The 19,996-nt window shown below is 54.9% G+C and overlaps 1 protein-coding gene across 2 annotated transcripts in view; it reads left to right on the forward strand.

Moving 5' to 3' along the window:
• Nucleotides 1-19,996, forward strand: part of NKD2 (NKD inhibitor of WNT signaling pathway 2) — a 31,578-nt gene that overhangs the window by 7,977 nt on the left and 3,605 nt on the right. For both annotated transcript variants that reach the window (XM_066243134.1, XM_066243139.1), the window contains 2 exons: nucleotides 19,017-19,077; nucleotides 19,556-19,683. In XM_066243134.1, coding sequence (XP_066099231.1) covers nucleotides 19,017-19,077; nucleotides 19,556-19,683 — 189 coding nt within the window. The remainder of the gene's footprint in view (nucleotides 1-19,016; nucleotides 19,078-19,555; nucleotides 19,684-19,996) is intronic.

The following is a 19,996-nucleotide window of genomic DNA, read 5'->3' on the forward strand; positions in this document are numbered from 1 at the left end:
TTGCGGGCCTTCCTGAGCGCTGACTGGGTGCTCCTGGACTGGAGGGCATGAAGCTGCAGGTTCGCCCCAGCTACAGTGAGCTATCCCCACGGGGTCATCCTCCTAATGAAGGAGCCTCCTGCTGTGTGGGCAGGTGCACTGAGCAGGCATGGGGGACGTGGGGCCATGTGGCCCTGCCTCTCCTCTCTCTAAGAAAGGAAGCCTGTGCCACCCTCTCCGAGCTGGCGAGGCTCGGGTTATGGAAGCAGCAGTTCAGCCTGAGCTGGGCACAGGTCACCTCCCAAACTGCGTTGTCCAATAGGCAGGATTTGAGGAAGGCCGCTGGCCGGGTCACTGAAATGCCATCGCCCTCAGCCACTCCTGCAGTGTGCTGTGGAGCCTCTCTCAGGCTGACACCTGCTTCAGAAAGTGTTTGGGTTTGGAAGGAAAGGCCTATATTGTCCCCAAAAGTTCTCAGGGCAGGCAGCTGCTGAGGCCGGAGGCAGCCTACAGGCAGGCCTGGCTTGTGCCCAGCTGGGGACAGACCGCAGGTCCCTGCAGAGCTGCTCTCTGTGGTGAAGAGCAGGGAAAGGGCTGTTCAGGACGCAGCCTGCCACACCCCCTGCCCCCAGCCCCTCTCCTGGGGCAAGTCCCTGCCACAGCCTCACAGGGTTGTCCTGGCCGCCTGGCCTGCACCCACTACAGTTTCGTCTCCTTTACTTTTAAGGAGACCTGGAAGGTGGGACAGGTAAAAAGCCCTTCGTGCTGTTGGGTGAATGCTGAGCTCCAGGAGCAGAGAGAAGTGTGCGGGCAGGGTCTGCTCTGCTCCTTGCGTGGGGACATCCTCCTGGTCTCTAGTGTCCCACCGAGTAAGTTGCTTTTTGATGATCCCACACATGTGGGGTGAGGAACTGACACAGCGTCACAGCAGAAACCCACCTCACGTGAGAAGAAGGGAAGGTGCCCAGCCCTGCACAGGGAGGGGGTGGGCCTCGGCGGCTGGCCTGGAACGGGTTTCCTGGGGCAGCTGGAACCAGCACCCCAGACCGGGCGACTCACACAACAGGAATTTGTTGTCTCACTGTCCTGGAGGCTGGAAGGCTGAGATCATGGTGGTTTGTCCTGAGGCCGCTCTCCTGGGCCTATAGACTGTCCCCTCTCCATGGCCTTACATGGTTGTCCCTCTGTGTGTCTTCCTCTTCCTGTGATGGTCTTTTTGTCAGGACACAGGTCGTATTGGAGTAGGCTTCACCCTAATGTTACTAATAACATTTGCAATGACCCTAATCCCAAATAGGTCTTCAATGTATGGGGAGGGGGCACAATTCAGTCCCTAACAGGGCACAAGGTTTCTCAGCTCCCTCCTTTCCACACTCCCTCCTCCCCCCACATCTACCCTGTGCTCTCCTCACTGCCTCTGCCAGCTGCTGGATGCTCCGTTAGGATGAGCAGAATAAGCGGTCGGTCCCAGCTACGGGCCCCGGGGTTCAGACCACTCTCAGACTAGGCCCCTGGGCACCTTTTCCTATCGTTTTACTTTCTAAACCATTTCTTTTTGCTGTACACCGACTCTCTCTGACACCGAGTCCTCTCTGAGGACTCATCCCTGTCCTCAGCACCCTCCACGGCCCCCTCTTGTTTCCTGAGTCCCCCAGGTACGTTGGGCTAGAGACACTGCTTGTCCGTCTGAGACGGTCTCTCCGCATTGCTCACCCCAGTGTCAGAGGGCTTTCTTGGCTCTGCTGGAGCCTGACCTGGGACCTGTCGCTAGGGAGAGCATGGCCAGCAGGTGTCTGGTTCTCATACAGGGGAGGCTCCTATGACCTCATCCTCTAACCCAGGCGTCCCCAAACTATGGCCCGCGGCCGCATGCGGCCCCCTGAGGCCATTTATCCGGCCCCCGCCGCACTTCCAGAAGGGGCACCTCTTTCATTGGTGGTCAGTGAGAGGAGCACTGTATGTGGCGGCCCTCCAGCGGTCTGAGGGACAGTGAACTGGCCCCCTGGGTAAAAAATTTGGGGACCCCTGCTAACCTGTCGCAGACTGGTGCCTCCTGGCACCAGAGCTCCCCCTGTCCCAGCAGGTGGTCACCCGCATCCTGGCTTTAGGAAGGTGTCTGGGCATCCCTGCTCCTTCGTGAGTGTCCCCTGCTGCTACCCGTAGGTCCCCCGGAAGGGCTCCAGGGGCAGTGGGTCTGGGGAGGGGAGCTGTGAGCTGCATTTTCTGTTTCCTGTTTCCAGAGCCAATTCCTGTAACTCCTTCGGGTTGTTTTGGTTGGAAGAAGGAAGGGTGGATATTTTTCTGTGGTTCAACTATCCCCGTTTTAGCTCTTGTACGAAAGTGTTTTCCTGTTCTCCTCTGGAGAAGAAAATGCATGGCAATGCCCCTCCCTTTTTGAGCACTCATTTTTCCCAGACGACAGACGTAAAGACCCCCTGCGAGGGCTGGGGCTGGGTTCCTCACACAGGCCACGCTGCTGAGTCCCCCCCGGGGGGCCGGAATGCCTGCTGGACATGGATGAGGCAGAGGTTAGCCTCACCCCTGCCTCACTCTCTTCTCAGGGATGAGCACTGGCCCCTTCCCCTTTCCTCCCCACCCCCTTCCTCCCCTCTCCCCTCCTCCCCTCTTCCCCTCTTCCCTCCTCTTCTCCCTCCTCCCTCTCCTCCCTTCTCCCCTCCTCCCCTCCTCCCCTCTCCCCTCCTCCCTTCTCCCCTCCTCCCCTCTCCCTTCCTCCCTTCTCCCCTCCTCCCCTCCTCTTCTTCCTCCTCCCTCCTCCTCCCTCCCCTTTTCCCTTCTTCCTACTCCTTCACCCCATTCATCTCCCCCTCCTCACCTCCTGCTCCTCCTCTTTTTTTTTTTTTTTTTTTTTTTGCAAGACAGAGAGAGGGACAGATAGGGACAGACAGACAGGAAGAGAGCCTCCTTCTCTCTCTCCCCTTCCTCTTTTCTTCCTGTCCGGAGGCCCAGTAGACCCTGGGGTATGACCCCAGGGTATGACCATATGGGGTATGTTGCCATTCTCCTGGTCTACAGGGACATCTACTTCTCTAAGATCCCACTCCCCAAGGATGACGAGCATTCCCAGCCTGCAGGGTTACAGGTGTCCACATGTGTGTCCTAAATCCAAGAGGACTGTCCCACGGCCTCAGGATGCCTGGGTCCTCAGAGGAAGTTTGGGGCAGGCTTCACCCCACATCCCCCCACACTGTCTGGGTAGGAGGGAAGCCAGAAACATGGCTTTGTCACGTGGTCAGCAGCAATGTCTGATAGTAGACCATTCAGGAATTATTGGATTTTGATAGCCAAAAAAAAGTATAAGCACGTGCTGGGAGGGCCTTAGGGTTAAATATTTTAAATAATGAAAAAGCTGCCCGAACCCACCCATGCTGGCTTCTGTGACAGTTTCACACACTGGCTGGCCTGATCCAACAGACATTTATTGTCTCATGGTTCCAGAGGCCAGAAGTCTGAAATCAAGCTGTTGGTAGGGCTGTGCTCTCTGAAGGCTCTAGAGGAGGGTCCTTCCTTGTCTTTTCAACTTCTAGGGACTCCAGGTGCTCCTGGGCTTCTGGCCAGGTGGTTCCAGTCTCTGCCTCCACATTCATGTGGCCTCTCACCTAGTCTTACAAGGACACCAGTCATTGGAGCAGGGCGGACCCTGAATATAGCACCTTTCCTACTTGCCCCTGAGCCTCCTCAGAGAGTGACCTCATCTTAACCAGTCACACCTGCAAATACTTTCAAATACAGTCACAGCCTGAAGTTTCTGGTGGACGTGGATTCTGGGGGTACTGTTCAGCCCAGCACATTACCCACGAAAACCTAACGTCAGAATGCCCTTTTTCTACTTTGTTTGGCACAAAAGGGCCTTAGTAACAAATGCTGTTTAGCAAAACTTTCTGTCCAGATACTTGCGGTCTTCCCATTAATGTTTCAATCTTAAATCCTTATTTTAAGGTCCCCTCTTCCATGTCCACACTGAGCGACAATGAATGCTGCTCCATTTTAGCACTGGTTGATTGAAGAATGTATCCAGATTTGAGCTCTGTGCTCAGGCAAACTAGTTACTAAATGAGGAATGCAGACGAACCTCTGACGAGCTCTTTTGTAGCCACACAGACCTCGAGGGCCATGCTCTACAAATCACCATTTGGTCCCCATCTGGGTCAGATCTATGATTCTTTGGTAGCACAGCCTGGAAGGGAGAGGGGCTGGCAGGGAGAGCTGCTCACAGCAGTCTGGCTCAGCCCCACATCTGGACTTGTTAGAAGCAGGATTATGCACGTGGTTGTCTCTACATTTGGAATAACTTTTAATTAGCTTATGGCCAATCTAAGCACATGGAATTATCTAGCTTGAGAATAAACACCTCAGGGATCCACTTTAGACTGAGGCAGCCCCCTTGACCAGGCAGATGCGGACGGGGCTACATATCACTCTGTGCATAGTAGTGTCCCCAGATGTTAAGGAGATGTTCCGTCTTGCAACTTGCCTCATCATAGTGCAGGTGAGGTAGGAGGAAACTGTTTGCACCCTGTGGGAATAAGGCAGGACATGAATAAACCAGACTGCTCCTTCATATTGCAAAGCGGTCCTTCATTCTCTGTCACACCAGGTCTCATTCCTCAGGAAACCCGTCGGTGTGGTCTCTCAGAATTAGCCATTTCGACCTCCCCTTCCACTGTGCCTCGTTCCCCACACCACTCTCCACTCTGATTAGACATCTACCTCTACAAGCTTCTCCCCTCTACCTCTGCAAGCCACATGAAGGGAAAGCCCAGGAGGCTGACACCCCTCACCCTGTGTCTTATCCCTGAACGTCCTCAGATAGTGCCTTCTCAGCTCTGGCCTTCTTGCTGGCTCTGCCCCAGGGCCTTTGCACATGCTGCCCCTCTGCCTGGAAGCCCATCCACCACAACTTGGCTCGCTGCCACTGGCCTTCAGGTGTCTGCCCACATGTCCCCCTCTAGAGACCTTTTAGGACCCCCATCTGACACCCTCCACACCTCCCCTCTCATTTCTCTTCATAGTGCTGGGCTGGTGCCTGCAGATCTGGTGACCAGCTGCTCCCTAGAGAGACCAAGGGGCCTTTGCAGTCTCATTTCTGCCTAGTTCATCCAACTGTACATCAAACAAAGCTGCCACAATGCCTGGCACTTGAGTAGCTCTCCTTAAATAGGGGGACAGCTGCTGTTTAATTTCCACACAAGGTGAGAGTGATCCCACCCACAAACTGGTGTCTTGCCAGGTGCAGCAGCCCCTGGGTGGGAGCTCATCAGGCTGTCCCGGAGACAGAACACATCGCAGTGCGGGCTTTGGTCAGGACTGCCTCTCGGGGGACTGCCAGCCTTGCTGGGGTAGTCCCTTTCTGGGACTGACCGCCTCTCTGGGCTGACCACCTCACCGGGCTGAGTGCCTCTCTGTGCTGAGCATCTTGCTGGGCTGACCGCCTCTTTGGGCTGACCGTCTGTCGGGGCTGAGCATCTTGCTGGGCTGAGCGCCTCTTTGGGCTGACCGTCTGTCAGGGCTGAGCATCTTGCTGGGCTGACCGTCTGTTAGGGCTGAGCATCTTGCTGGGCTGAGCGCCTCTTTGGACTGACCGTCTGTCAGGGCTGAGCATCTTGCTGGGCTGACCGGCTCTTTGGGCTGACCGTCTGTCAGGGCTGAGCATCTTGCTGTGCTGAGCGCCACTCTGGGCTGCCTCTCCATTGAGAAGCCTGAGTGTAATGGGCTCAGGGCCTGGTGGGGACACCATCCAACTCACCGTGAACTATACCCATGCCAGCCTGTGAGCTCCTTACCTGCCTTCTTGCTGATGGGTATGTGGCAGGTACCACTGGCAGCCTTTCTTGTGCCAGAATGAAACAAATTGGATCTGTTTGGTTCTGTTTGCGGTGCCAGCCAGAATATGCTCACGATGACGGCCAGTCCTCGCAGCCAGAGAGGAAGGACTCCCTTTTGTTCTGCAATGTTTCCCAAGGAAATCATAACAAGTTTTGAGCTCTGAAATCAGAGAAGCAAAAAAAAAAAAGAGAAAAAAAAAAAGCCCAGCGTATTTTAATAGAAAAATTTAAACAAGATTATTTTCACACAGCTCTTGAGGTTGGAGTGCCTTGTGGGTCTGACTTGGGCGCTGCTGTGGCAGGGCCCTTGTTGGCTAGGACCGAGCAGTTCCTGCCAGCAGGAGGCGCTCCTGCTGTCAGTGCTCACGCACGTGAGGCTGCCGGCCTTGGTTCTGGGCAGAACCCTCCCCAGGCTGTGTCCTGCCTGTTACCCCGTGGGTCTCAGGGCGTAAGTGGACAACCCTCTGGGATGCAACCTCTCACATAAGGTCAGGGGCAATTGAGGCCCAGGTACATACAGTCTGATTGTTTTCTGGAAAGATAAAAAATACCTACTTGATCCTAGGGCTCAAGAAGGACCTCCCTAGAGGTGGTACGCCAATCCTGGTGGCCTTTGGCCCATCCTTCGCTCTTGCCCGGGGACCTGGATGGTCCAGCCTTCATGGTTGCTGTCCAGATCTCTCAGCGCCTTCCCCTCCCCACCCCCTCAAGCTCCGTGCATACCTGGCATACCTGAAATGATACCCACAGTCCTTTGCTTAAGTCAGGAGTGTGATGCAGTCCCCAGCACTTGGCACAAGTACAGGTTACCCCTCACAGCCGTCACTTCCCCTTTCACAGGAGACCGAAGCACAATGTGGGTAGGCTGTTTGCCCAGAGGCACACTCCATGGAGTTGTGCATCCAGGACCCCAACCCAGACTGAGCCCCGGGGCCTGTGTGTTTTGACCAACAGACTTCCTTCCCTGCCTGCTCACAGACTGTGGGGGAGCCAGACAGCAGGTGACAGAGCAGGCGCCCCCGGTACCATCGGTGCCTGGAGAACTAAATCAAGGGTGCACGAGAAGCCAGGTAGGGCTGGAGGCTGCCACGGATGTGGGGGTGTGAGCAGAATCAGTGGTGACATACACTGACGGGAGGTCTGACAGCGGGAGAGCCATCTCTGCATGTCCAGGCTCGGGGAGCAGTTCGGTTGAGGAGAGGCAGCGTCATGCCTGGGCTTTGCCACATTTGCCGCTGAGGCCATGTGTGCAGGGACCATTGTGAAAACAGGAGGGAATAACTATGGCTGACACCCCGTTCCCACCTCACAGAAGCAGCTACACTAATTGTCAACATGGTTGCCTCCCAGACATTTCTGCAGCCCTAGGAGGCTGGACACCTTGTCTATGACAAGCGCCCCCTGCTGGGAGAAGGGCCCGGCAGCCCTGGGGTCCCATTCCCACCAAGTCAGCATTCTCCAGGTTCCCGGACCCCATCTTCCCAGCTTCCAGAAAGCGGCCGGAGCCAGGGGGGGCGACATCTTAAGCTTTCTCTTTTTCCATTGACTTGTTTAAAATGGGTTAGGTTTTCTTTAAAACAAAGCTCTCTAGCCCTCAGGAAAGGCAGTGCTCATGGCTACTCCTTGAGGTCTCCCCAGAGGCCTGAGATGTATTTTAAGCAGAGACCAGCTCTGCTTTCTTCAGGAACTCGGGGAGAGGTTGGAGTGATGAATCAAACACATCTGTGGTCCTTGTGTTGAGGTGGTGACATCATGGCCCCCTTGTCTCTGAGGTGAGCAGGAAAGGGCTGCAGGAATTGGCAGCTGCCCAGCAGAAGGGCCCTGGCTGGAACGTGATAATAATCGACTGCTTCCATCCTGTGGTCAGGAGGACCTGCACCGGCCTGGCTTGGGTTTGGACCCCTCCATTGGTGCTGTCCAGTGCCGTCCAGCATCCTGTTCGAGTGGCTAGGGATCTCAGGGTGGCGCCAGCCTTCTGGCTGTGGCGAGGGAAGCGGCCTGGAAGGTCCTGGGCCTGGTGTTCCGAGAGCCGCCTCCGCAGTTCCCCTTCCTTTTGGCTTGTCATGGAGGGAGCGTGGCCCAGATGGAGAGGGAATGTGCTCGTCCTGACACAGTTCCTGCGTTTAGGTTTCTCAGGGTCAGCAGGCAGGGGCAGTGGATGTTGTCCACACCAGTCATGGCTTATCTGGGGGCTCAGGGCCCCAGCGGGCAAGTCGTGGGTTAGTCAAAGGGCTGTGTGACCAGGCTGCTGCCCCAAGTGGCCAGACAGTGGGTCTCTGGCTGGCTGGCTGGCCGGCCCCACACATCACGGTGCCAGATCTGCCTTCATCCCGAGAACCCCACACCGGGCTGTCTACTCTGCTCTGTGTGCTGGGAATGACACCCAGAAGAGCTGCAGGGATGGGTGTCCTGCAGTTGGGCTCATCCTGTGCCACACCTCCCACTTCCCAAACCACGCAGCCGCCCTGGGCCTGGTTTCAGGGTAAGATCGGCACTCACCAAACATGTGTACAGGTTTCCTAATGCTTTTTATCTTTCACACCTGGAGTCTCAACTAAATTCCTTTACGGGTGGGTTTTGGTTGGTGTTTGTAAAAGTAGCTTAGGTTTTGTCTCTGTCCCTTTAAGATCGCTCTGCCACAGCTGCCAGATACCAGAGCTGAGGGAGGGGTGCGCGCCTCCGGCCTCCGGCTCCATCCTTTGATCTCAGGAGCCTCTGCCAACAACAACAGAGCCCGGCTGAGGTTGTTACGTTGTTGTGTGCAGAGAGGGTGTTTCCACATGACGCTACAGAGGGGCTTTCTAAAGAAGCAAATATGTTCATTTCTTTTCTCGGAGTAGCTCAGCCTGGTGGTCCTAGTGCTATAATCATATAGTAGCCCTCCCGTGTCTCCAGTCTGTTCATCTCTGCAAAGGGCACTGACATGCGTGCTAGGTAGCACCTGGTGCCTTCTAAGTTAAAGACCTAAACGCACACTGTTCCTTTCCAGCTTTGTAATAATCTTCCTTCCAAATAGGAAACATGAGGCTTTAATACTAATGAAAGAAAATGAAAAGTCCAGTGGGTTTTCCTGTGGAAGAATCCAGGTTGGGGGAATATAAATTCTGCATTTGGCCTGACCTGTGGTGGCACAGTGGGTAAAAGCATCGACCTGGAACACTGAGGTTGCTGGTTCAAAACCCTGGGCTTCTCTGGTCAAGGCACATATGGGAGTTGATCCTTTCTACTCCTCCCTCCCTTCTCTCTCTGTCTCTATGTCTCTAAAATGAATAAATAAAATCTAAAAAAAAAAAAAAAATCTCTAAAAAAAAAAAAATCTCTAAATTCTGCAATTGAAACCCAGTGGCATGGACCTCGTGCGAACAGGGTGGGTGAGGGTGCAAAGGGGTCAGGAGTTTGGAGACATGGGTCTTGGTTTTATTGGGTGTGTTTTATGACCTGTAGCCAGTATGCTCAGAGGACAGCAGCTGCATTTGGAAGATCGATCACTCGAGATTTTCCTTTTTCTGTGAAACTCTGAGTCATTAGCTCTGAAGACGAAAACAGTAGCAGCACAATTAGGAGGAGAAAATTAGGTTGCTAAATAGCTGTGGAGCGATTCTGTAACATTTAGTGTTGGACTGAGAGCAAATTCCAGGGTGTTGAGAAGAGGAATCCTGGAGGTTTTTGGCATACTTTAAGGTCACTTCTCAATTAGTGAGTGTACAAATGCTGTGTGTGTGTGTGTGTGTACATATTGTGTATATATAATGCATATTAACCACATATATACATATGTATTCGTAGACTAGATATGCACATGCATGTATATACTCACTTGCATTTAGTATCTGTGCTGAAACTTTTCAGTCCCGACCCAGGGACGCCTGCTCATCCTTAGCCACACTCGATTCAAGTGGAGACTGGCAGGATGTGGGTTCTGGTCCCAGTGACAAGCCTGGGGTTCGGGATCAGGGGCTCTACTGCTTCTCTTCCCAATCATGTCAGGTAATGTGGGCAACAGGAGTTGCCAGGACCCTCTCCCCAAGTGTGGGAGGAAGAATCCTGGCCCCCACGTGGTTAAACCCAGCTCCTCACTGACCTCCCACTGAAGACGATGTTGTCCCTGCATGTGTTGACGAGGCAGTTACTCCTGTAGCAGGGGGGCCTGGTTCCACCCTTGGTCATCTCTTCATAATGACATACACTTTGGGCCGTCTACCAGGCTGGATCCCTGGTAGTGTATGTCATCTGTGGACACACCTGTCCCCAATGTGTTACCAGAGGATGCTTCTGTCCCCATGGTATGTGTTTTCAGTCACCAGGCTTGGCACTCATTCTCCAGTAAGGTCTAAGTGTGGGGCCCTTGGGAGCCTTCTCTAGGGTCATGGGTGATTTTGGGGGTGGATGAACGCCAACAGATAAGTCTCCATAGACCAGGGTAAGTGGTGTGTGTAATACATTTTGGGTGTTGTTAAAATGAGCAAAATTGTGAAAAGCTGAGACAGGGATAAGAAGACAGAGACCTCGTACAGGACATAAATCACTGCTATCATGTGAGGAGACACATGTTTATTTTAGGAGAGCCTTTGATCCCAAATGACCAAGTTTCTAGATGTAAACTCCAAATTTGGTTATTACAAAGTCTGATTAAACAGTCCTAACCCAGAAGTACCGATGGGCAAAATCTAGAAACGCCCCTCTTGGATCTTGAAGCTGTATTTTAATTTTGAAAGAAAGCAACTAAAACCATCTGCAGCTCATTGGAAAGCCTGTCTGCACGGCCCCCTGCCCATGAATGCTTGGTTTCATCGTCCCTAATCTTTCACTTTAAAACCAGAAGTTCAGAGTAACAGTTACAGCGGCCCCTTGAATGGGACCCTTCGTGGGCCTCAGCTGCACATGTGTCGGAATTATTAAGCCCATAAAACTACATTGTCACATCTGAAACTGTTTAGCCGTTGAAACTGAGACTTCCACTTCAAAGCTGCCGTGGTGTTTCCAGACAGACGCTGGCGGATCACCTTGAAGTCAAATTCCATCCACTGGCAACCAGCAGAAATCAGCCTCCACCCCCTCACAGCGCGTTTCTTACAAACAACAACCTCTGAGAGTAGCCCGATTCCCTTAGACACTCGGGGGCAGATGTGTTCCCACACAGCCTTCAATCCGGTGGCGTCTGGAAACGCGCCTTGAATTCCTGGCCCTGCCGATGGCGTTCTTTTATTTAAATAACAGCCTTGGAAGCAGCTGCCCCCCTCCAAGTCCATGTTTCTCTGCAGGAGCGCCTAGTGATGGAGCCTCTCCCGCCCGAGGCTCCCATGGAGCACAGAGCACAGGCCTCCAGTCCCCTCCCTCCACCTGCAGCCCCACCCCCCATCTCCCCACCTCTTTCCTCCCGCCAGCCTTCACCTGCTCCTTCACAGGTCCCAAGGTGCCCATCCTCCCAGCTGTGCCATGGGCCTCCTTGTTCTAGTCTCTAACACCCTTGACCCTCTGGCCCTGACACCTCCCCTCACCCTCTCTGGGGTGTCCCAGCCCTTGGGATTCCTTGGCTCCCAGCCTTGCCCTTTGTCTATCCTGCATGGTCCAGTTGTGTGTGCTGCCTGATGACCCCAACCCTCCCCCACCTCTCCACATCCGTCCCACAGCACATCTGGTGTCCTGCAGGCCGTAAGTGGAAGCCCAGGCACCTCCCCGGCCCAAGTCATCCTGGCCTGGATGTCACATTGTTCTCCACCTTCACCCAGCCCCAGACACCTCCCAAACTGTCCTGAGTGGCCTTGGCCACCTACAGCACAAGCCATGGACACCTCCCCTGGGGGACCCCTGCCCACCAGGCCTCCCTCCTGTACCCCTTTGCCTCTTCTGAGCCACACAATCCTTGCCTGCCTGCAGTGGGCCCTGTAGCTCCGGGGTCCATCATAACTGGGCAGGCGGTTCCCGGGCCCCAGCCCCACCCGTGCCACCCAGCACTGGGACCGTCACATTTTGCAGGATGAACCGCACGCTGAGCTGCCCACAAAGAGGAGCAAGGTTGCCCTTGGTAGCTCCTGACATGGCTGCCTTTGCCTCTGGAGAGTTCCATGACTGGCAGGCCGTGCTAACTGCGGAAGCTGGAGTTGAGGCAACAGACCTTTTCCCAGCTCTCCCCAAGGCCCTGCCTTCCCCACGAGGTGAAGCTACCTGCTTCGCCTGCCCAGGGTGTTGCCTGTCAAGGACAAGCCCCTGCTGACCAGAATCCCCACCAGACCACTCCTGTCACCATGCACTGTCCTTGTTGCCACCCAGTGCCCCTCATAGCCATGTGGGGTGGACCCGGGAGCAGGGTGCAGCCGTGGAGAGGGACTTAGACTCCACGAGCACTGTTTGAATGCACTGTGACTGAGTGTACCCAGAATGGCTCTATCTTGTTTCTGACTTCATGGGGACACTTGGTGAATGTCACCTTCTACATAACCCCTGTGACCACAAGTGTGGGCCCTGCAGGCCCCATGATCCCAAAGATTCACCCAGCACTTAAGGCCATCCCCTCCTGAAGGACCCTCTGAGTAACGGAGGAGGCATCCAGTGCCTGTCCCGGTAAGAGCAGTTAGTTCTGGGGAAGTGCCACCAACATGTCTGCTCAGTTATCCTCTCCCTGGTCATCCCCAAAGGAGCCCCTCTGTGCCCCACCTCTGTCTCTGTCTCTCTTCCTCTCTTTCTCACCTGCTTGGACTTTGGTCCACACAGAGCTCCCTCCTGCCCCCTCTACACTAGGGGGGAGGAGACACAGGATTTGGGAAATCACCTAGACTCTGAGGGGCAGCCTTGACCTCGTATTCAGGAAGCAGCACGTCCAGAAGCCCAGGGGTGCTGGTGTTTTAGGTCGTGAGCCAGCAGGGGCTGTGAGCTCCACTGGGCAGGTCACCCAACTTCGCTTTAATGGTATAAAAGGACAGTTTCAAGAGCGCAGCTCCTGCGTTGTGGGTGGGGTGCAGCCAGGTGTCACTGCCTCTCCTGGCGGTCTCACTGATTCTCGCCACAAATACCCTGGACCCTCTCACAGAAAAGGGACCTGTTCCTGGGACTCAGCACACAGAGCTGGTTTTCTGGTCAGAATAAATATTTGCCTCTGGAGAGCACCACATTCTCAGGAACGCAAGCCTGCGAGGCCTCTTGGAGAGTGCAAAGAATCTACATAGAGAAGCAAACGGGCTTCCGGCAGTGTGTTCACGGTTCTCGCTTGAAGGAGTATCTGCGTCCCCTCCACCCTCACCCTTGTTCCTGGCCTGTTTAGGTCGGATCTGTCAGCAAGTTCAGGTGTCAGAGCTGACAGGGTTAGCTTAGTTACCGTCACAGCACAGGTCTCCCCATTGGGGTGAAGATCTCGCAGTGTGGCACACCGTGGGCACCCGGAGAGTCCCAGCTCCCTCCTCGGAACCCCTTCCTTGTTTCACGGAAAGGAAACCGAGGCCCAAGCGGTGATGTGGCTGATTCAGGAGCGCTGGCCAGTCAGCAGAACGGAGACCAGGTCCGGCTTCAGACAGCGGGAGCTGAACACTGGCCCCGTAGGTCCCTGTCCTCCTCCCTCGGACCTATGGCTGTGACTTGATGTGGAAAAGGGTCTCAGTAGATGTGACCTTCATCCTGGTGGAGCCCTAACTTCCCACGTAGGTGTCTTTCTAAGAGGGGGCAATGGGAGACTTGACACAGAAGAGACACAGGGAGAGGCGACAGCATGTTGGAGGGATGTGGCCCAGGAACAACTGGGCCACCAGGAGCCGGAAGAGACAGATTGGGTCCTCCCCTGGAGCCTCTGGGGGGGAGGGGGGGAGTGCTGCCCTGTGACACTTGGCTTTCTGATCTCTGCCCCAGAACTGTGAAAGCATACATTTCTATTGTTTAAGCCCCCAGTTTGTGACCATTTGTTACTGCTGCCCTAGGACACAGTTACACTGTCCCCCAGGCCCAGTTGTCCTCCACAGACCCTGTTTATTGAAGCCCATATCCCCAAGACCTCTGCTTTAACCTCCTTTAAAGAACTGTAGGCTGAGCTAACAACGGCTCTTTCAAGTAAAACACACACACAGGTTTTAACCGTTTGGAAAAGAGGAGACAGCTGCCCTTCCTGGGAGGACACAACGGAATTAACCCCAAGGGCTGCTGTTTGGAAAAGAAGCGGGTCTTACAAGGTCCTTTTTTTCATGATGCTCCGCCTTGCTCAGGTTCCCCTGCAAGAAGCAGTAATTCTGCCACACTGGTTTCTTCAAAGATCTTTCCCAGGGGCGGGAAAGGGAAGCCTTTGTTTTACGCAAGAGCGTGGGGTTTCCAAGGAAAACAAGAGGCCCCTGAAAACTGGGAATGTGTTTGCTAAGATCCCAGATGCACCAAATTTTGAAGGAATATGTGAACACTGAAAAGCAGAGACACTCAAGATGTGGTTATTTGCCTCACAAACGGTTTCTCCTTTCCTATCTCACCTTCAGTGCCTTAAAAAGGAGCCTGTCTCCTGCCCCTCCCTCAGCCAGGGGCGAGATTGGGAAGACAGGCAGGGTTGCAGACTTTCATAGGGATGAGGCTGGGATACCTTTGGGGTTGGCAAAAGGAGTGAGCAACAACTGATGTTCCAGGAGGGGGTTGGGGGGTCTCTACCACAGGGATCTCAGATCAGGAAGGCTGGTGAGGGGCGTCCCCAGAAGGGGGGAAGGGGGACAGCTGTCCTGCCCTGGGCAGGGCTCTGTGGGAGGTGGGCACTTCCTGGACTTCAAGAGATGGGGTGTGTTTGTGCCCTGTCTCACTTGAGGGCCCCAATTATCTGGGATTCAACAGCCTAGGAGGTCACCCCAACAGGGAGGGGCCACACATCTGGCCAACATCTCTGTGGTAAGTTTATCCATCACAATGAAAGCTTTTGGCCCTCCTGTTTAGCCAAAGCAGCTCAGATTAAAGGGCATTTTTATGTAACCAGGACGAATTTGACTGAAACCACCGGTCACAGGGACAAGAATTGTTACTTTTCTCCCAAATGTTTTAGCCTCTCTGCATCTCAGAGGTAGTAGCTGGTATAGCTCATAGATAAACACTGTGGATTCTAGTGTTGGGATCTATGTGGATGAACATATTTTTCAAATGGAACTTCCAGGAATGTGACAGCACTAGTCACAGGCTGTTGTATCCACTGCTGCCTATTGTATCCATCCTTCATTACTGCAGCGTTGGGAGCAGTACAGGAGGCTGACCAGGGTCTGCGCTCACCTGCCCGCTGTCTCCTGGCTGCATGTCCTATCGGAGCTGCACCACCGGCTCTGCTCGGTTCTGGCACTTTCCTGGAAGTGGGTCTGGAGCTTTGGCAGTTTTGCCGAGCAACTTCTTCCAAGTGCTGTGCACACTTGGTCGCAGCCCCTTACATTTGGAGGACACAGTACTACCATTTACTTTTTACTTCTCTGATTGTAATGAGATGATAGTGTGCTCAGGTCGGGGTGGAATCATCTAGAATCATGCAGGATCTGAGCACTTGGACCTTAGTCTGGCTGGGCCCCTTGGGTGTTGTTGAGGGGACATGGTAGAAGAGGCAGTAGTCAGAACCCTGGGATAGAAGGGGGCTCTTTACCAAGCAAGTTTCCCGTCTACCCCGCTCCGTGTCCCAGAGAAGGTACAAGCTGGGGCCTCCCGAAGGTCTCAGTATCCACTGTGGCAGTCTTTTTTTTTATTTTTTATTTTTCTGAAGCTGGAAACAGGGAGGTAGTCAGACAGACTCCCGCATGCGCCCGACCGGGATCCACCCGGCACGCCCACCAGGGGGTGATGCTCTGCCCATCCGGGGCGTCGCTCTGTCGAGACCAGAGCCATTCTAGCACGTGGGGCAGAGGCCACGGAGCCATCCCCAGCGCCCGGGCCATCTTTGCTCCAATAGAGCCTTGGCTGCGGGAGGCGAAGAGACAGAGAGGAAGGAGAGGGGGAGGGGTGGAGAAGCAGATGGGTGCCTCTCCTGTGTGCCCTGGCCGGGAATCGAACCCGAGACTTCTGCACGCCAGGCCAACGCTCTACCACTGAGCCAACCGGCCAGGGCCTTCTTTTTTTTTTTTTTTTCCACTGTGGCAGTCTTGAGGGGCCACTGGCCCTCCCTGCAGGCTCCAGACGGCAGTCCCAGCCTGGACACCAGCTGATTCTGACTACCCTTTATAACAGGGGTCCCCAAACTACGGCCCACGGGCCACATGCGGCCCCCTGAGGCCATTTATCCAGCCCTTGCAGCACTTCCGGAAGGGGCACCTCTTTCATTGGTGGTCAGTGAGAGGAGCATAGTTCCCATTGAAATACTGGTCAGTTTGTTGATTTAAATTTACTTGTTCTTTATTTTAAATATTGTATTTGTTCCCGTTTTGGTTTTTTACTCTAAAATAAGATATGTGCAGTGTGCATGGGGATTTGTTCATAGTTTTTTTTATAGTCTGGCCCTCCAACGGTCTGAGGGACAGTGAACTGGCCCCCTGTGTAAAAAGTTTGGGGACCCCTGCTTTATAACATGATTTCTGTTGTCGTAGACCTTAGACCTCCAGCACCGTTTTTTCCCCACACCCAGGAAGTCCGGGCACCGCCCCTGCTCCACCAAAATGCCTGGGACCTCAGCTTCATGGCTTGTTTAAATTTTGCAGGAAAAAATTTAACCAAAAATCAGGTTTTTAGACATGGTTGGGCTTTTTATCTCACTGTCAGCTCAGCCCCGCCCAGAGGCCAGGAAAGCCCTTGGAGCTCTCGGGCCCCTGCACTGCTTGGTGCGTGAGCCCCAACGGGCGCTCGCAGAACCCTGCGCGAGCCGTTAGCACCGTGGCAAAATCAAGTTTTCCAGGTGTCAGAGGCTGTACAAAAAGGGAAGGAAGTAGTATCTTTTAATAAGTAGGTGTTATTTCTTATTAAATCAAGCTCAAGCATATTCCCCAACTGGAATCCTAAAAATGAACGGTGTAAGTAGCCTCGTTCTGAGGGTACACATGGAGCTGTGGTGTGGGGCATAAGGAGAGAAAGACACAGGGCAGAGAGCAGGGGTCTCTCGGCTCATTCAGAGCCCTCCCTGGGCCCGAGTCACACACCCTCAACGTCCCATCTTCCTCAGGGTGTGGTCTCAGCAGTGATGGTGTCCGACCTGTCCTGGGTGCCCCATGGTGGTGCCCACGGCCCTGCTGGAGCCCCGGGAAGCCTTCCCTTCACATGCATGGGCCCACCGTCCTCTCTGCCCATTTCAGAACTCACCCGCTCAGCGGCTCATCTGCGGCCGAACAGATCTTCCAAAAGCCCCGAGAGGCTGGTGTTTCATCCCTCAGGTCACCCCCGCTGTATTCCCAGTAGGTTGCGAGGAGACCTCAGTGGAACCTGCCGGGGTTCCATTCTACATGCAGAGGGGATGTCCAGGCTCATCCTCACCAAACGCAGGGAGTTGAGAGCCCGAAATTGGGTGTGTTTTGATCTCCTCAGTTCCATGTACCCAGATGTTTAGGGCATTTTATGTTCCTCCTCGATGCCCCTTTAGAAAGAAGCAGTTTGTATGTTTGGATGGAAGTGTTTGGTTTTTCTTTTGTTTTGTCTGCTGCCATTGAGCCCCTCAGAAAGAATGGGCTGGAGATGCCGTGCTTTTTTAAGAAGCATTGTGTGCAGTGCTTTGGAGGAAGGCAGGCGTCCCTTTTCCAACAGCCGATGGACGTGTGCTGCCTGGGGTCACTCGCAGGGCCTCGCTGGAGAGTCTAGCTGGGGGCGCCAGGCTTCCTGGGTGAGGAAGCCGAGAGCATGTGACAGGCATAGTGGCCACGTGGCTGGTGCTGTGGACGTGGTGGACGTGGAACCAAAGCTCCCTCTCGTCTCTTTCAGTGACTGGGTGCCTTGGGTCACCTCATGCCAACAGGTTCCTGTGGTCAGTGGTCAGCGTTCAGATGCTGCCAGGCCAACACCGGGGTTCGGATGTTTTTGATGAAACATAAAGCGGGAGGGGAAGAGGCTGCTCCCATGGCCAAGGGTTGCCGTGTCTCTCTCCCACCGGCTGGGCACGAGGCGCCCTCGCCCGCTGTGCCGCCTTGGGACGGCAGGGTGCAGACGTGACCTCCCGGATAGGTAGACTCTAACTGTCAGCCCTTTGGCACAACAGGAGGAGAGCTGGCAGTACAAATCTGTCTGACTCCACAGTGCTTACACCCTGGAGGTGTCCTCCTCACGGCCGGTAGCCTGGGGATGGCAGCAGGTCCATCTGGAACCTTCCACCAGCCCCTGCCAGGGCCCTGGCCAAGGACCGCTGAGCATCAGGGGTGACCCTGATGGGCTTCCTGTCATTGGATTCCAGGCCTGTAGCCAAGGGAAAGATGAGGGGCCTCTAGTGAGGCTGTGGCTCCGGTCAGGAGGAGGGCTAAAACTGTGGACTAGAGGGCTGCCCCGTCAAGGAGCCCTGGGGGTTTGTGTCCACACGCAGACACTCTGCATCTACTGTCTGCTGGGCCGTCAACACTCTGCAGCCATCAAGCCAGGACAGAAATGTCTGGGGAGTAGAGGGCTTGTGCTCGTCCAAGAGCCCTGGGAAACACTCCTGTCCCTGGAGCGAGCGGCTCGTGCAGGCACGTGTCTGTCAGGCGGAGTCCTCTGGTTCAGGGTGCTTCCCTGATCCCCCTGTTCTCGTTGCCTTTCCTCGTGTTCTTTACTTTGTGGGCTCTTTACGAGGACCATGTGAACTTTTGTTCTGTCAAGTTTCTGTTGGAAGTCTCTTGTTTTTCTTTCTTTCTTTTTTTTTAATTGAATTTGTTGGGTTGACCCTGGTTAACAAAATTATAGAGGTTTCAGGTGTCCAATTGTACAACACATCTCTGTACACTGGGAATCTTCCATTTCTCCATGACTGGTTTTGGGATTGGCTCTGGAAGCTGAGGGGCTTCCCTAAGCAGGCCCCTCGGCCTCACCTGGCTGCCCCGGGGAGGCCCTTTCCCACCACAGCAGGGAGCCCAGCCCCCTGGGTTCTCGGCAGCTAGGGGGCAGCACTCCCCTAGTTCCTGTCTGGCAGCTGCGTCTTGTCCCGGAGATGGTTCTAATGGAACCGGACGACACCGTGGGATGTGCATGTATTTTACTTTCTAAAAACCTGAGGCTTAGTGAGGTGGGGACAGGTTGGTGTCTCTGTAGTGACAGCCAAGAAGGCTAGTGTCCATGGCGGCCCTGCTGAGCCTTGTGGTCACACTCTCCCTGTTCTCCCTACAGGAGCTTCTCAGTGGGGATCTGAAGGACGGACCTTTCCGGGAGGACCAGTGTCCTCTTGAGGGTAAGTCCTGCTCCCCAAACCTCACACTGTACTCTGTACCCCAGGCATATGCCCAAAACCTGCCCTCAGGGGACCTGGATGAGCCGAGTCCGTGATGACGTAGACCACCCGCGCTCCATGCTCCTTAGCTTCCCCACCAGACCCAGACCAGCCCAGGGCAGCCTCCCCCCCACCTTGCCCTCCAGAGCCCCTGCTGGCCGGGTGGGGTAGAGCCAGCAGGACACAGCTGGCCATGGCCATCCGAGGCGAGAGCGGAGGACACACCTGGCCATGGCTAGCCCAGGTGAGGACACAGATCATGCCCTCGGCACAGACCCTCTGACAGGTCCTTGTTCTGGAAGGGTGGGCTGGCGGCTCAGGCGCACTAGGAAGGACCACAGGCTCCCCAGCGCGCCTTCCCGCATCTCCACTGCCCGGAGCCGCCTGCTTGGGCCGGATGAGGGGCAACGCGCTTCCTCACTCCTTCTTGTACCTCCAGTGGCACTCCCTCCCGAGAAGGCTGAAGGCCGAGAGGGTACAGGACAGCTCTTCAGTGCGGAGGATGTCGAAAGAGTGGCAAACCGCGAGGGCCCGCGAGGCCTGGGCAAAAAGCACCTGAACATTGACGTAGGTCTTTGCTCCACCTCCCGGTGCAGGGGCGTCTGCAGCTGGGCTAGGCGCACATCAGTCCTAGAACGGGCTCCTGCCTGGGCAGCTGACCCGAGGTTCTGTCAGTTGGAGGAGTTAAGCAAAACTTGCCTATGGTTCCAACACCCACAAGCTCTGGGGAAGGCGGTGGGGGCGGGGGGGGGGTGAGGGTTGTGCAAGGAAAGAGCTGCTGCGAATCCAGCCAGAACTGGCCAGGTGGCTGGCAGCAACAACCCAGCACTCCCCAGGTGTGATGCCAGTACCATGGGAATGACACAGAGGTCCACCATTG

Source organism: Saccopteryx bilineata, chromosome 1 (genome assembly GCF_036850765.1).
Source record: "Saccopteryx bilineata isolate mSacBil1 chromosome 1, mSacBil1_pri_phased_curated, whole genome shotgun sequence".
Classification (NCBI taxonomy): domain Eukaryota; kingdom Metazoa; phylum Chordata; class Mammalia; order Chiroptera; family Emballonuridae; genus Saccopteryx; species Saccopteryx bilineata.